The 15000-nt window shown below is 33.9% G+C and overlaps 1 protein-coding gene across 2 annotated transcripts in view; it reads left to right on the top strand.

Annotated features, from left to right (window-relative positions):
* Positions 1-14514, top strand: part of LOC106877764 (active breakpoint cluster region-related protein) — an 84270-nt gene extending 69756 nt beyond the window's left edge. The window contains exon 24 of one of the 2 annotated variants that reach the window (XM_089353601.1): positions 13610-14514. In XM_089353601.1, coding sequence (XP_089209727.1) covers positions 13610-14480 — 871 coding nt within the window. In that variant the 3' untranslated portion in view covers positions 14481-14514. Of the gene's footprint in view, positions 1-4058; positions 4483-13609 lie in introns of those variants that run through there. The other variant, XM_089353602.1, reaches the window with a different exon arrangement.
* The last annotated feature ends 486 nt before the right edge of the window (positions 14515-15000 follow it).

The following is a 15000-nucleotide window of genomic DNA, read 5'->3' as shown; positions in this document are numbered from 1 at the left end:
TATCTATATATTTATGTATATATATATATATGTATACATATGCATATATACTTATATATATGTATATATATATGTATACATATGCATATATACATATATATATATATATATATATATATATATATATATATATATATATATATGCATTTATGTATATATATATTTATGTATGCATATTTATGTGTGCACACATATGTGTATATATATGTGTGTTTGTATATGCATATGTATATATATGTATATGCATACGTATGTATATTTATGTATTATATGTATGTATATGCATATATATATATATATATGTATGTATATATGCGTATATATATGTCTAAGTATTTATAAATGTATATATATATATATATATATATATATATATATATATATATATATATATATATATGTATATATATTCATATATGTGTATATTCAGTGGGGGGAAATAAATATTCGTACCTGTCAAAATTCTTTATTTATTTAATTTCTAATGAACATAAATGGGATATACCAATACTATATTTGCATACACATGCATAAACTAAGAATATACAATAGAAACTAATAAATTGTAGTAACTAATGAATTTATATACAAATATAAATATTTAGGGGTGAAAAAAGTAATCGTATAGAATAAATTTATGAGTTTCTAAGCTACAAAATACTGTTAAATTTTTTCTTTTTTTTTACTAGAACTTTCTCGTTTGTTCCAATAATTTTATTAGTGGTCATTTTTAAGTGTCAAAACGCTAGCTTCTTCATTCAGCACTGAGACAACAAAAAGTAGTGTCGTAATAATGGCGAAAAGTAAAGAACTCACAAATTCAGTGAAAAACCTAATTATTGAACAGTGGAAAGCAGGTAAAAGTTACAGGAAAATATCAGAGATACTTTGTATTCCATTTTCTACCATATCTTCCTTTATTCAAATATATAAAAAATCGGGAACTGTTGAAAACAGAATAAGATCCGGTGCACCACGCAAGATTTCCCCTAAATCTTTAAGAAAAATGAAGTGAAGTATCGAAAAAAATGCAATGATCACCAGAAAAGAGTTGCAAAAAGATTTGTTAGCTTCAGGGACTAGTGTTACACTATGAACAATCAGCAATGATCTTCCTAGGAATGAACTGAAGTCATGCTCTCCTAGATAAACTCCACTCTTGACTAAAAGGCTTAGAGATGCCCGTTTAAAATTTGTTTATGAACATAAAGATAAATCTGATACATTCTGGGAAAATGTTCTTTGTATAGACGAGTCGAAAATTGAATTGTTTGGACGAAATTCGCGTAGTCATGTTTGGAGGAAAGATGGTACCATCTATTCGCCGAAAAACACAATTCCTACTGTAAAGTTTGGAGGTGGCAACATCATTGTGTAGGGGTGTTTCTCTGCAAATAGCACTGGCAATTTACATGTGATAGATGGGACTCTGTAGAAAAGCTCCAGCTTCGTGAAGGGTGGGTTTTACAACAGGATAACGCCCCTAAGCACACGGCGAAGTCTACCAAAAATGGATTGTCAATCACAATATAAAATTATTAGAATAGCCAAGCCAGTCACCAGACTTCAAAATTTGTAACGTTATTTGAAAATTAAAACTCATTCAAGCGCCCCAATGTGCATTCCAGATTTGAAGAAAATTTGTCAAGAAAAATGGGAAAAAATTCCAAAAGAAACATACGAGTAATTGATTAAGAACTACAAGAAGAGATTTGTTGAAGTGGAACTGAATAATGGTTATGCTACGAAGTATTAAATCAGAATTATCAGTTATTTATCTTCTGTACGAATACTTTTTTCACCCCTAAATATTTATATTTCTATATAAATTCATTAGTTGCTATAATTTATTTGTTTCTCTTGCATAGTCTTAGTTAATGTATGTGTATGCAAATATAGTATTGGTATATCCCATTTATGTTCATTAGAAATTAAATAAATAAAAAATTTTTTAACATGTACGAATATTTATTTCCCCCCCATACCCTAGCGATTCAGCAAAAGACACTGATAGTATAAGTACTAGGCTTGCAAAGAATAAATCCTGTGGTCCATTTTTTTTCGACCAAAGGCGGTGCTCCAGCATGGCCGCAGTCACATGACTGAAACGAGCGTTTTCGACGTTGTGCATTCAGTTGATTGATCTGCCCATTGAATTCTCTTATAAATGCACGGCATTTGACAGACACGTATACGCTAACTGTAATTGTTAGGGAAAATCAGCCGCGTGCACTTTATAACAAATCTGCCCACTTGAAGGGCTTCTACACAGTTTTTATCTACCTATTTCAAACACAAGTTGTAGGTCGAGGCAAAAAAAGACACTTGGTTATGATGCCATGCAGTAGAGAGGAACCCGAAATCTCGTGGTTGTGAAGTGTAGTCCGTAACCATTTGGCTACAAGCGAATAAATGTCTATGTATATTTCATTTTTACACACACACACACACACACAAATAAACATGGTATGTGTATGCTTACATACAAAATTATTTTCCTCGTGTTTGAGTGTATATATATATATATATATATATATATATATATATATATATATATATACATATATATATATATATATATATATATATATATATACATATATGTGGGAGTGGCTGTGTGCTAAATAGCTTGCTTACGAACCACATGGTTCCGAGTTCAGTCCCACTGCGTGGCACCTTGGGCACGTGTCTTCTACTATAGCTTCGGGCCAACCAAAGCCTTGTGAGTGGATTTGTGGTAGACGGAAACTGAAAGAAGCCCGTCGTATATATGTACATATATATATATATGTGTGTGCGTGTGTGTGTGTGTGTGTATGTTTGTGTGTCTGTGTTTGTCCCCCCCTCCCCCAACATCGCTTGATAACCGATGCCGGTGTGTTTACGTCCCCGTAATTTAGCTATTCGGCAAAAGAGACCGATAGAATAAGTACTAGGCTTACAAAGAATAAGTCCTTGGGCCGATTTGCTCGACTAAAGGCGGTGCTCCAGCATGGCCACAGTCAAATGACTGAAACAGGTAAAAGAGATATGTGTGTGTGAGTGTGTGTGTGTTCGCGCGCGCGTGTGTAGGTCATTATTCAGTTTTATTTCAAGATTTGTTTCCAATAGAGAAGGGACCGGTTTCTAACCTAGATCCAAGGCTCCTTCATGGGAATTTCCAAAACATCAACAGGGTATTTTGTATGTATGTAAGTATGTATGTATGTATGTATGTATGTATGTATGCATGTATGTATGCATGCATGCATGTATGTATACGTGCAGATTTGTTTTATGTACGTATTCTCATGCATATAGTTGCTTGTCTAGACATGCTCATACATACTCAAATGGCAAATATCTGGGAAGTTTTACGGATTTTTACAGTTACAGTGATAGCTTGATTCTGTAGTCTTCGAATCAGCTTTCTCCTTTCTGGTTTTGAGAAGACTAATTTCTCAAGATTGGTACTCAAACAATGTGTTACATATACCAGTGCCCCCAAAATTACAGGTATAAACCTGAACTTGTAGTGTTATCAACTTGCATGTATGCATGTATGTATGTATGTATGTATGTATGTATGCATGCATGTATGCATGCATGTATATATGTATGTATGCATGTATGTATGTATGTATGTATGTATGTATGTATGCCTCTGAATGTTTAGCGTGCTGTAGTGCATTTAAATAGTCTGAAATAATTTAATCAAACAGCGTTGGCTGAAACTTATAGACTTATTCTATTGTATTTCGCGATGATCAAAACAAGCACTTTTGACTCGTCAATAATTTACGTATCGAACAATCTTTCCAAATTATATTATCTTAGTACGTCTTCCACACATTTGCTGTTGTTGTTGATGATGATGATGATGATGATGATGATGATGATGATGATGATGATGATGATGATGATGAGGATGGGGATGATGGTGTTGTTATTGTTGTATTTGTCATCATTGTTTTTGTTGTTAAGATCTAAGTCAACCCAGATCGAACAGACCTATGTGATCAAAGGCATAGCAGCCGTGACAATCCCGTCTTTTTTTTTCTCTCTCTCATTTTTCCTAGTTTGTACCTGTTGGCCGCCAAGCAAATTCCGAAACCTGACGGCATGATAAAAGTTTTTGCTTCCGTTATACTTATACCTCATTTGCCATCGTATAGCAGTGACGAATTCAAAAGCAAAACCGACATATGTGCTACAGCGCTCAGGTACTACGTACAGCTGAGAATGCATGGAATAAGCTTTGACGAAGAAGAACAGAATGAAGAGAAATCAGGCGATGACAAAGATAAAACAAACGAAAAAGAAAAAGATGATGAAAAAGGAAAAAAAGAAGGAAAAGAAGATCCGAGCAAGAAGAAATGTTTCGAAAATCCATGAGTCATCTAACGATTCGGGAAAGGTACCGGGGCAAAGTGCGTCACGTTCTCGTGAATCGATGCCACCATCTACTAAAAAGGCAGAAAAGAAAAAAAAAAAAAAAGACAACGTAAGTAATGTTTGGACGGACTAAGGAAGGCAGGTTAAATCATCATAACAGAAGTGAACAATAAGTAAATGTTTATATAATTGGAGAACAGACAGACACGTACATAGGCATGCACAGACGCTTATGTATATGTATACGTATATGTATATATACATATATACATACACACACACACACACACACACACACATATATATATATATATATATATATATATATATATATACAAATTTTGTAAATGGAGTGAAACGCATATATATATATATATATATGTATATATATATATATATATATATATATATATATATATATATATATATATATATATGTATGTATGTATGTATATAAGAATATATATATACTTATATATATGTAAATATATGTATGCATGTATGTTTATATATATATATATATATATATATATATATATATATATATGTGTGTGTGTGTGTGTGTGTGTGTGTGTGTGTGTGTGTGCATACGATTCTGTGTATATATATATATATATATATATATATATATATATATATATATATATATATATATATATATATATATACATGTATGTATGTATATATATGTATGCATATGAATACATTAATGCATGCATGCATGGGTGAAATGTGTATAAATAAATCCAAAACTAAAGTCAGTAGAGGAACTTTGATGATCCCCACAGAACGGACAATATCCAGCGTTGTAAAGATTTGACACAGAGAATTGAAACATTCGACTGAAATGAAACTTTCTAACTTTCGAACAAACACTTTCTGTTGACAGGAATAACAACATTATTCTAAAATTAAGTATTTCTTCAAAAAGAAATAAAAATCAATATATTTAGATAAGAAGTCTCTTCTTATTTATTTTTTATTGTTTGTTATATTTTTCGGTGAAAATTTTCTTTCTCATATTACTTTTACGTCGTTATCTTGGACTGCGTTATACGAGATTTACTTATCGTTTTTGTCGATTTTGTTGTTCTTCTCGTTATTTTTGTTTAGTTTATAAGTCAATATTGATCAAGTATAGGGTATATCTACAAGTTGGTGGTCCTGGTCACCACTTTGTTTCCGCATGACTTTCTGAACATCACATATGTTTTAATGAAATATGGAAGAGATGCGTTTTTAGGAATGTAGATTACGTTTATATTGATAAAAGGTGAACAAATTTTCAGCGACTTGAATCATTCGTTTCTCCCCGAATTAATTTTCTCATAACTCTCTTTTAAAATTATCATTTTTAAAATGACACCTTGGACAAATGCGTTTTCGAGGGTGTAGAACACAATTATGCCGGTAAAATTTAGAAAAGAAATACATATCGAGGAAGTTTCGGATGGTTTTCTCACTAGCTTCATTTTGGTTCCGACTATCAACATCAAATCTGTAGCTTTAGTATTTCTCCATGTTTTTTTTTTTTTTTTTTTTTTATGTATATCCCTGAAACATCAACTTCACAAATTTACACTCGAAAATTCTGCCAAATATCATTCATTTTAAAGAGAATTACGAGAAAACAATTAGGAATGCGGAGAAAAGTATCCGCAATTCTTTATAATTTTTTAAAAACAAGATTACAATTATAACAATCTATCGAAAATGCATCTCAGAAAAAATCTCATGGAAGCATTTTTTTTTTAAGGGCTTTGCAGAAACAAATGCAAGTAAAGGAGGGTTGCACCAGTCTGTAGTTACACTTATATTTATGATCAGAGACGCTACAACGTTATCATTCTAATTTTTCGGTGCATCTATCGTTATATTATCTCATACGTTCTAAGCAACATAAAGGATGTGATTTGAGGGACTTCCTTTACAAGTCCCAGATTGTCACATAGCGATTTCTTCGTGAATTCGTTTAGTTTTTTAAGTTAGTCTTTGTCCAAATTTCTGTATGCTCGTCTATGTGTTAGTGTGTGTGTGTGTACATAAATATATAATAGACATTCACATTTAAATACATATACATCGATACATGTATACATATACATCGATACATGTATACATATACATAACTTGTAATATGGGTGGCTAATTCGCAATTTTACAACCTAAAGGCAAAAATATATATACGTCACTGAAGTGAACAAGGTCACTAATCAGTACCAGGATTGCTAGAAATAAGAGTCAAAACAACTCAGTAGCCAACAAAAGCACTATCTTAATGAGCTGACAAGGGAGACAATCTCCTTATGGTTGCAGATACAGCCAGACCACCGATGATTTCGCGTCTACTGCATCTTAAGTGATATATATAACTTATATATATGTGTATATATATATATATATATATATATATATATATATATATATATATATATATATATATATATATATATATATATATATATATATATATATATGTATATAGAAAGACAACAAAAGAAAAAATAGACTTCGATATTATATGTAAATAGAGGAATTTATCTGTAAATAATATGTGACAATTATTCGGTAGCCATGATAAAACTCCGAGTTTCGGATGCCGGGGCGGAAACCCACGCCGCCATCTCTTCAGTTATCTGGCCATTGAAAATTGCTATGTAAATGACTGTTAAACAAAGGGAAATTATTGTGTGGTTGACGGTTATTAAGACAAAGGAGCTGTACGCGCTTGTGGATGTGTGCGCGTGTGCGGATACGTGCGTGTATAGAGGTGTGTGCGTGCATGCGAGAATGTGCGCATATAGACGTGTTTTGCCCTTATAGCTTTTTCACACTTTTTTTACACTTTTTTCTGTATTTTGCCTTTTGTCCTGTTTTTTCTCAGGCATGTGCGTATATTGACGTGTGTATGAACCTTTTTTGCGCGTGGGTGTATGGGTGCGAGCGTGTTGCGCGCGTGTGTGTATGAGCGTGTATGCGGGTATAATATATATATTTTTGGCGAATGTGTGGGTGAGCATGTGTGTGTTTCAAATATATACATATAGGCGCATGTACCTGGGTGTGCGGGCGCGCATGTGTATGTATGGACTGGTGCGCTTACGCGAATACCATGGACATTTTTACTCTCTTACCTTTACTCCCGCCCCTCGCGTAGCGGTCATTCTAATAGCCCCTTTGTCTTAATAACGGTCAACCACACAGTAATTTCCCTTTGTGTAACGGTCATTTTCATTATACGTGTGTGTATATATATATATACACATATACGTATATATACATGTATACATATTTACACACACACACACACACACACACACATATATATATATATATATATATACATATATATATATACATGCACACATACACACACATATATATATAAAAGAGAGAGAGAAAGAGAAATAGATAGATAGATAAATAGACAGACAGACAGACAGACAGACAGACAGACAGACAGACAGACAGACAGACAGAAAGTTAGACTGAGCGACATTCGACTTGGAATTACTCGGAAGTCTCGTGCTTCATGGTCATTTCAAACCGAATATTTCGAAGATCTGAGAAATCATATGGATTCACAGAATTCTGTAGACGTACGCACTCACACGCGCGCGCACGCACACTCAAACACACACACAGACACGAACACACACACACACACACACACACACACACACACACACACAAGCTTTATGCTTATTAAATATTATTACTATTATTATTTACAGAATTGTAAAAATCGTCTCTGCTTACCAATATATATATATATATATATATATATATATATATATATATATATATATATATATATATATATATGTACGTATGTATGAATATACATATATGTATGTCTGTATGTACATATACATATATATACACACACGCACACAAATGTGCAGAAAGGAGACTCTATAGGATAAGAACCAGATTTAAAATAAGTATTGGGCTCATTTGATCAAACTGAAGCTTCAAAGTGGTGATCCAGCAGGGCTGCAATCCTATGACTGAAACCAGTAATAGAAGAATATATATATACCGGGGTCTTCCCAAAATCCTCCCGTTCATTAGATCTCCCATGTGTGGGCCGTTATTTGAGGTTAAAATTTGAAACAGAGTTAGTGTTCTTGTTTGCATTCTGTTTAGACGTTCATTTGCTCTACGTCTGTAAATAAATTCAATGGATTTTTATTCCCAATAATGGAGTCGAAAGAAAATATATCAAAATGTGTTCAACGATCATATATCATTAGTGAAAAATTGAGTGCTATTAAACGATTGAATGAACATTCTGGTAATTTATCTGCTGCGTCAAGAGACAGGTATTGATAGATAACGATTGAGAGATTGGTGCACAAAAGAAACTGAGTTAATCCATATGTCAGACAAGAGAAGGCGCAGATCAATTGGTGGAGGTAGAGGACCAGCACATAGGGATGTAGAGATTGAACTCTTACAGTGGACTGTTGTTCAGCGTGCAAACAATATAATTGTAAATTATCGCGGTTTACGGGGGAATATACTTTCGAATTATTAAAAAGGTTTGGAATTGAAATGAACAGCTTTAGATGTTCTGATAAATGGATTTTCAATTTCATGAAACAGAATACGCTGACTGTGAGAGAGATTACACATGTTGGTCAATGGTCAAGCAGACAATAAAACACTTGGAGAAAAGGCACAAATCGCCAGTGACTATCTAGATAGTATTCCAGTATTAGCAGCAGATAAGGATATTGACCATATCTATAATATGGATGAAACACTGTATACGTTGACATGTTGAGTTCAACAACTATAGACTTTGTTGGCAATAAAAATGTAGATGCTAGCCACTGTGGTGCTACCATAGTTCATTTTAGTGCTGTGTTGTGTATTAATGCTGCAGGAAAGGTGTTGAAAACGATGATTATCATTAAAGGATTAAGAAACGTGCCTAAAATCAAGGTTTCAAAGAATATTTACTTAACAGTCCCCACAAGGGGATCAGTCACATATGAACTTATGCAGCTGTGGGCTGACAAAGTGTTTGGGCAGGGAACAGCACAATTATTCCATGCTCAAAATTCAGTGCTATTCATGGATGAATGCTCAGTGCACAAGAAAACAGAGCTCCTAAATGTGTTCAAACGTAGAAATACAATTTTTAAATTTATACCTCCTAAAACATCTTACCTGCAGCCGTTAGATGTACCAATTATTGGTCCTTTCAAGAAAGCCCTTCGTGCAGGATGGGAGAATTGGTTTTCAAATGGCGAAAAGGAGTATACAAATAAAGAATATAGCAAAAAAATCTTATAGTGAACTCTGTGACCCAAGATGTTTAAATAAAGAAACTATAAAGCGTGCTTTTGAATTTTGTGGAATTGCTCCTCGTGGACAGACTGTAGAACATAGCCTCTTAAACTCACGCTTACAGGATGTTTTGTCTGGCCTTCAAGCACCAGATGCACATAATTACAAAATTGAAGAAGATGAGATAAAAGTAAATGAAATTTGTTCTGATGTGAATTACGGCCAAACAACAAATGAAGAAATTCGTGATATTTAACTTGAAACTATTCGGTTATTATTCTACCATAAATGCCCAAAGACAACAATTTAATTTTCAATATTTCCTAATAGATCCATTGATAACTTCAGAATATTATTTAGTATGCTAGTTCTTTTAAGGCTATTTCAGTTTCTTTATGTCTATATATCTGATAACTGAAACGATAGAAGTTCAATGGAATTGTATCAAATAAATAAGGTTTTTGAGAATATCTTTGTTTTTCCTAGGTGAACTATTTTACTTCCATATTACTGCCCATGGGCGCTTATTATAGGTGGGCGGTTATTTAAGCCCAAAAATAGTTTTGTAAAATAGAATTTTCCGTTTAACAGCCCTGGGCGGATTTTCGGAAAACCCGGGTATATATATATATATATATATATATATATATATATATATATATATATATATATATATATATATATATATATATATATATATATATATACAAATATATATATACATATATATACATACACACATAAATACATACATACATACGTACATACATACATACATATATATGTGTGTTTGTGTGTATGCGTGCGTGTGCATACACATGTATGTATGTATGTATGTATGTATGTATGTGTGTGTATGTATACGAGGTCGTATCAAAACTTCCCGGAATAGTTCTGTAGCACGCCAACAGACGGCAGCACACGGTTGCCTACGCAGTGAGAGCTAGTAGTGACTTTCATGAGGCAGTGCGCCGAGTGAAATCATTGTATTTATTTCGCAATTTGTAGAATTTATGTTTTTATGATCACGTGTATGCTCTAGTGTGCGATTTTGTTATGGACAGGAACAAAGAATCAACGTGAAATTTTGCATGAAACTTGGGAAGTCTGCCACAGAGACATTGAGCATATTTCGATAAGCTTACAGCGACGAGGCAATGGGCCGTACGCGTTTCGAGTGGCATGGGCGCTTCAAAAGCGGAAGAACGTCTCTGGAAGACCCTGAGATGAAGCAGCAGTCGTCACAATGGAAGAGGACTTCATCTCCGCGACCGAAGAAGAGCCGCACCTCAATCGAAAGCATAATAGTACTTTTTATTTGACATCCACGGTATTGTGCATCGAGAATTCGTCCGCCAGAGTCAGACGGTCAATCGAGAGTTCTCCTGCAACGTTTGGAAGCGATTGAGGGAGATCTTTCGACGAAAGGGCCCAGATCGGTGGAGCGCGAAGACCGATCTCACCTTATTCACCGAGCTGTCACCGAGTTCTCACTCATGAGTGCCTCGCCAAAAATTCAACATGGTACCACTTCTGCACCTCCCCTATTCGCCAGATTTACCACCCGCGGACTTCCGTTTCTTCTTTAAGATGAAAATGCAGCTCAAAGGTCACCGTTTTAATACCGTTGTCGAGATCCAGAACAATTCGCAGAATGTCCTAGTTTGGTCACAGAAAATGGCTTTCAAGCTGGATTATAAAAGAATACACTGGGACCGGTGTATTCCTGCGCAAGGTGACTATTTCAAAGGAGATTATGCTAAAACTAGGTAAATAAGTTATTTTTTATTAAGCATAACTAATCCAGGAACGTTTTGATCCCACCTCGTATATCTTTATCGGTAAATTTTAATGTTCTGGGGCGCATTTATTCGATTGTGAAAGGAGTTTTCCACGGTTTGGCTTTGGTGTTCTGTCCATCAATGTAATGATTTAATCATTCTAAAATCCCAAGTTGTATGAATTGGCCATGTTATCTAACTTTCTAATTAAGTACTTGCCATGGTGGCTATACCAACAATGGTTATCAAGATAGCATAGTTGGCAATTTATATCAAATTTAGTCATTAGTGCTTGTGGAATCCATCGAAACGTCGACAAAATCATTGGATTTAGACTCGTTTTGCCCATGCTGGTTAGCTGCCAAAGAGCAGTGAAAAGTATATATGCATAATGAGATGTATTTATATGATTTTTCAGCTGACGAAATTGCGTGTGAAATCTAAATCTTTAACTAGAATGTAATAACAAATAAGCCTTGAGCTAAGGTCACCCATATTTGATGTTAAAGATACTTTCCTCGCAATATCTAAATACCTGCTAGATGTGATTTAGTCAGATTAGTTTATTAGACAGCAGAGATATAGATATTTTACATTACACCATCGGTTTACGTCAAGACATTAATTTAATGAAAGTAGACTTCTTAGCCACATTATTGAATCTAAAATCAGGTACCTATAAAAGTCTTCATATGCCAAATGAAAAATTAAGTTATCTTAATAAACATTCCTACCACTCACTATAATCTTTATAAAGCACATTTCCAATGTAAGTCTTAGCATTTCCTATCTGTTCTCCTGTAAATAAATTTTTGACAACACAATCCCTACCATAACAGAGCCCTGATAAGCAGCAGCAGCTTCAAGGAAAAGTAATTCTATATCCACCACCAGAATCAAAAGACTCAAAAATAGTATCAGTAAAATCGTCTTGTTCGCAACACATTTCTCTTTAAACGTTAAAACTAATCTATGAAGGAAATAACTGGCATTTTAGACAAGTATTTCCCAGTACGCCATCTTTATAAGAGCTTCAACCGATGCACCTAAAAATCAATTACTACTGCGCCCTCCGTACGAAATCAGTAACACAAGAAAAAATGGCAACTGGAAATAAAAGTTCATGTAGAAAGAAAGATAAACGTTCCTTAGACAAAACGAGTAGCACCAGATCAGTCATATATAAAGCAAAGATCACCTCAACCACGCCGAATCGAAAAGTGGAGATATAAACGTTATATACGTATCACCGAAGATCTATTTAAATGAAGATTCAATAACCATTTGTCATTCTTCAAACATCCAGATGACTGGAGAGTCATGATATTTGCAGGCCGTATCTGCTTCTACAAAGACAAAAAATCGCTAATGGCATTAAATGGAAGGTCTGGAGAAGCCAAAGACCTATACAAACAGATCCAAGGAGTAAAACCCTGCCTGCCAGAGAAGTGTCTCAACACTAAAATTGAAATTGTACACTATGTGTATGCGTTTGCTTGTCTGTGTGTGTGTGTGTGTGTGTGTGTGTGTGTGTGTGTGTGTGTGTGTGTGTGTGTGTGTGTTTGTTTGTGTGTGTTTGTGTGTGTGTGTGTGTGTGTGTATGCACACACACACACACACACACACATATTCTCGTCGTTTTTTAATACTAAAAGTCCGTTATTTGATACTGGCTATTATTAGTCCTTCACGAATGGCTATTTGGATATACATATAAGTGGAGGTACGTGTGAAAGCGTGATTATATTTGTCTATGTGTGTATCATAGACAAATATATTTAGATATTCTCTGTATGCATGAGAATGACAGCAATATGTGCGTACTACAGAACGCGCACACACGCGTGTAGTTTTTAGTGTGTGTGTGTTTGGGTCGTAATTAAAAACCTATGAGGTTCACGTACAAAATATATTCCTCAGTTTGTTCCCATCCAAGCCGACATTTTCACGTGACCAACTTACGATTTCCTTCTAACCTTTAGCTATTGTTGTTGACGTTGTAGCTGTAGATGTTATTATTGTTTACGCTACTGTTGTTGTAGGTGTTGTTGTTGTTGTTTAGTCCCAGGTCGGCCCTAATTGAGCAGACCTATAACTAAAGACACTCTAGCTGTGACTATCCCGTCTCTATTTTTTTTTTTTAATTTTTTTCGCAGTTTGTACCGGTTGGCCTCCAAGAAAACTCCAAAGCCTGATTGCATGATAAAAGTATTCGCTTCTGTCCTTCTCATACCTCTTTTGCCATCTTATACCAACGCGGAATTCCGTGGCAAAGCAGATATATTTACTGCAGTACTCAGGTACTTGATCTATTTAAGAATGGCCGGAGTAAGCTTTGATGAAGAAGCGCACCAGAAAAAGAACAAAAAATCCAAAAAGCAATCCAGCCGAGAATCATCTAAAGACTCACCAGACGGAGGTAAGGGATCGGAGAGAAGATGCTTTTCAGATATACTACCAAAGAAAAAAGGCAAAAAGTCTAAAAAACGATCCAACCAAGAAAACTCACAAGACAGCGTTAGGCCAGGATCTAGGTGCTTTCCTTATGACGAAGAAGAATCATCCAAGAAAAAAGGTAAAAAGTCCAAAAAGCAGTTAGCCAGCCGAGAGAGTTCTAAGGAGTCATACACCAGCATTAGGTCAGGACCAATTTACACACCAGCGCCTAAATCAGACGAAAGTAGGTGCAGACCGACATGCAGCCAAGAACCTCCTGCAAATTCAAAAGGATGCGTAATACCATTTCCGAGGTGCAGTGCAGAGGGTATACTAGAAGTAAATCCCCGGACGAATCGAGAATCATCTGTGGAGTCCAACGAAGGCAATAGACAAAATGCTTATAATAAGTCGCAAGAGAGTGTTAACTCAATTGCTATTAGATCACAAGAGAGCGTTAAGTCTGGGAAAAGCAACACATCACAGGGGGAGAAGGCTAGAAAGAAAAGTTTACTGGGGAGATTGTGCGGCAAAAAGAAAAAGGATAAAGATAAACTGACGTGCGAAGATGTAGAGTTATGCGATGTATAGTAATAAGATTCGAGATCCGGTTTTCTAATGTAAACATTTAATTATATTTAGAAAATACACATACAAATATATGTACAAAAATATATGCACTCATAAACTATATATATGTTCACATACACGCAGATACACACACACATGCACATATATATGAATATATTTCCAATATGCATATATATATATATATATATATATATATATATATATATATATATATATATATGTATATATATATATATATATATATATGTATATATATATATATATATATATATATATATATATATATATATATATATATATATATATATATATATATATATATATATATATATATATATATATATATATATATATATATATATATATATGCATATATATATATATATATATATATATATATATATATATATATATATATATATGCATATATATATATATATATATATATATATATGCATATATATATATATATATATATATATATATATACATATATATATATATATATATATATACATAT

The sequence above is a fragment of the Octopus bimaculoides genome, chromosome 6 (genome assembly GCF_046866305.1).
Source record: "Octopus bimaculoides isolate indiv1 chromosome 6, ASM4686630v1, whole genome shotgun sequence".
Classification (NCBI taxonomy): domain Eukaryota; kingdom Metazoa; phylum Mollusca; class Cephalopoda; order Octopoda; family Octopodidae; genus Octopus; species Octopus bimaculoides.
This window is presented reverse-complemented; position numbering and strand designations above follow the sequence as displayed.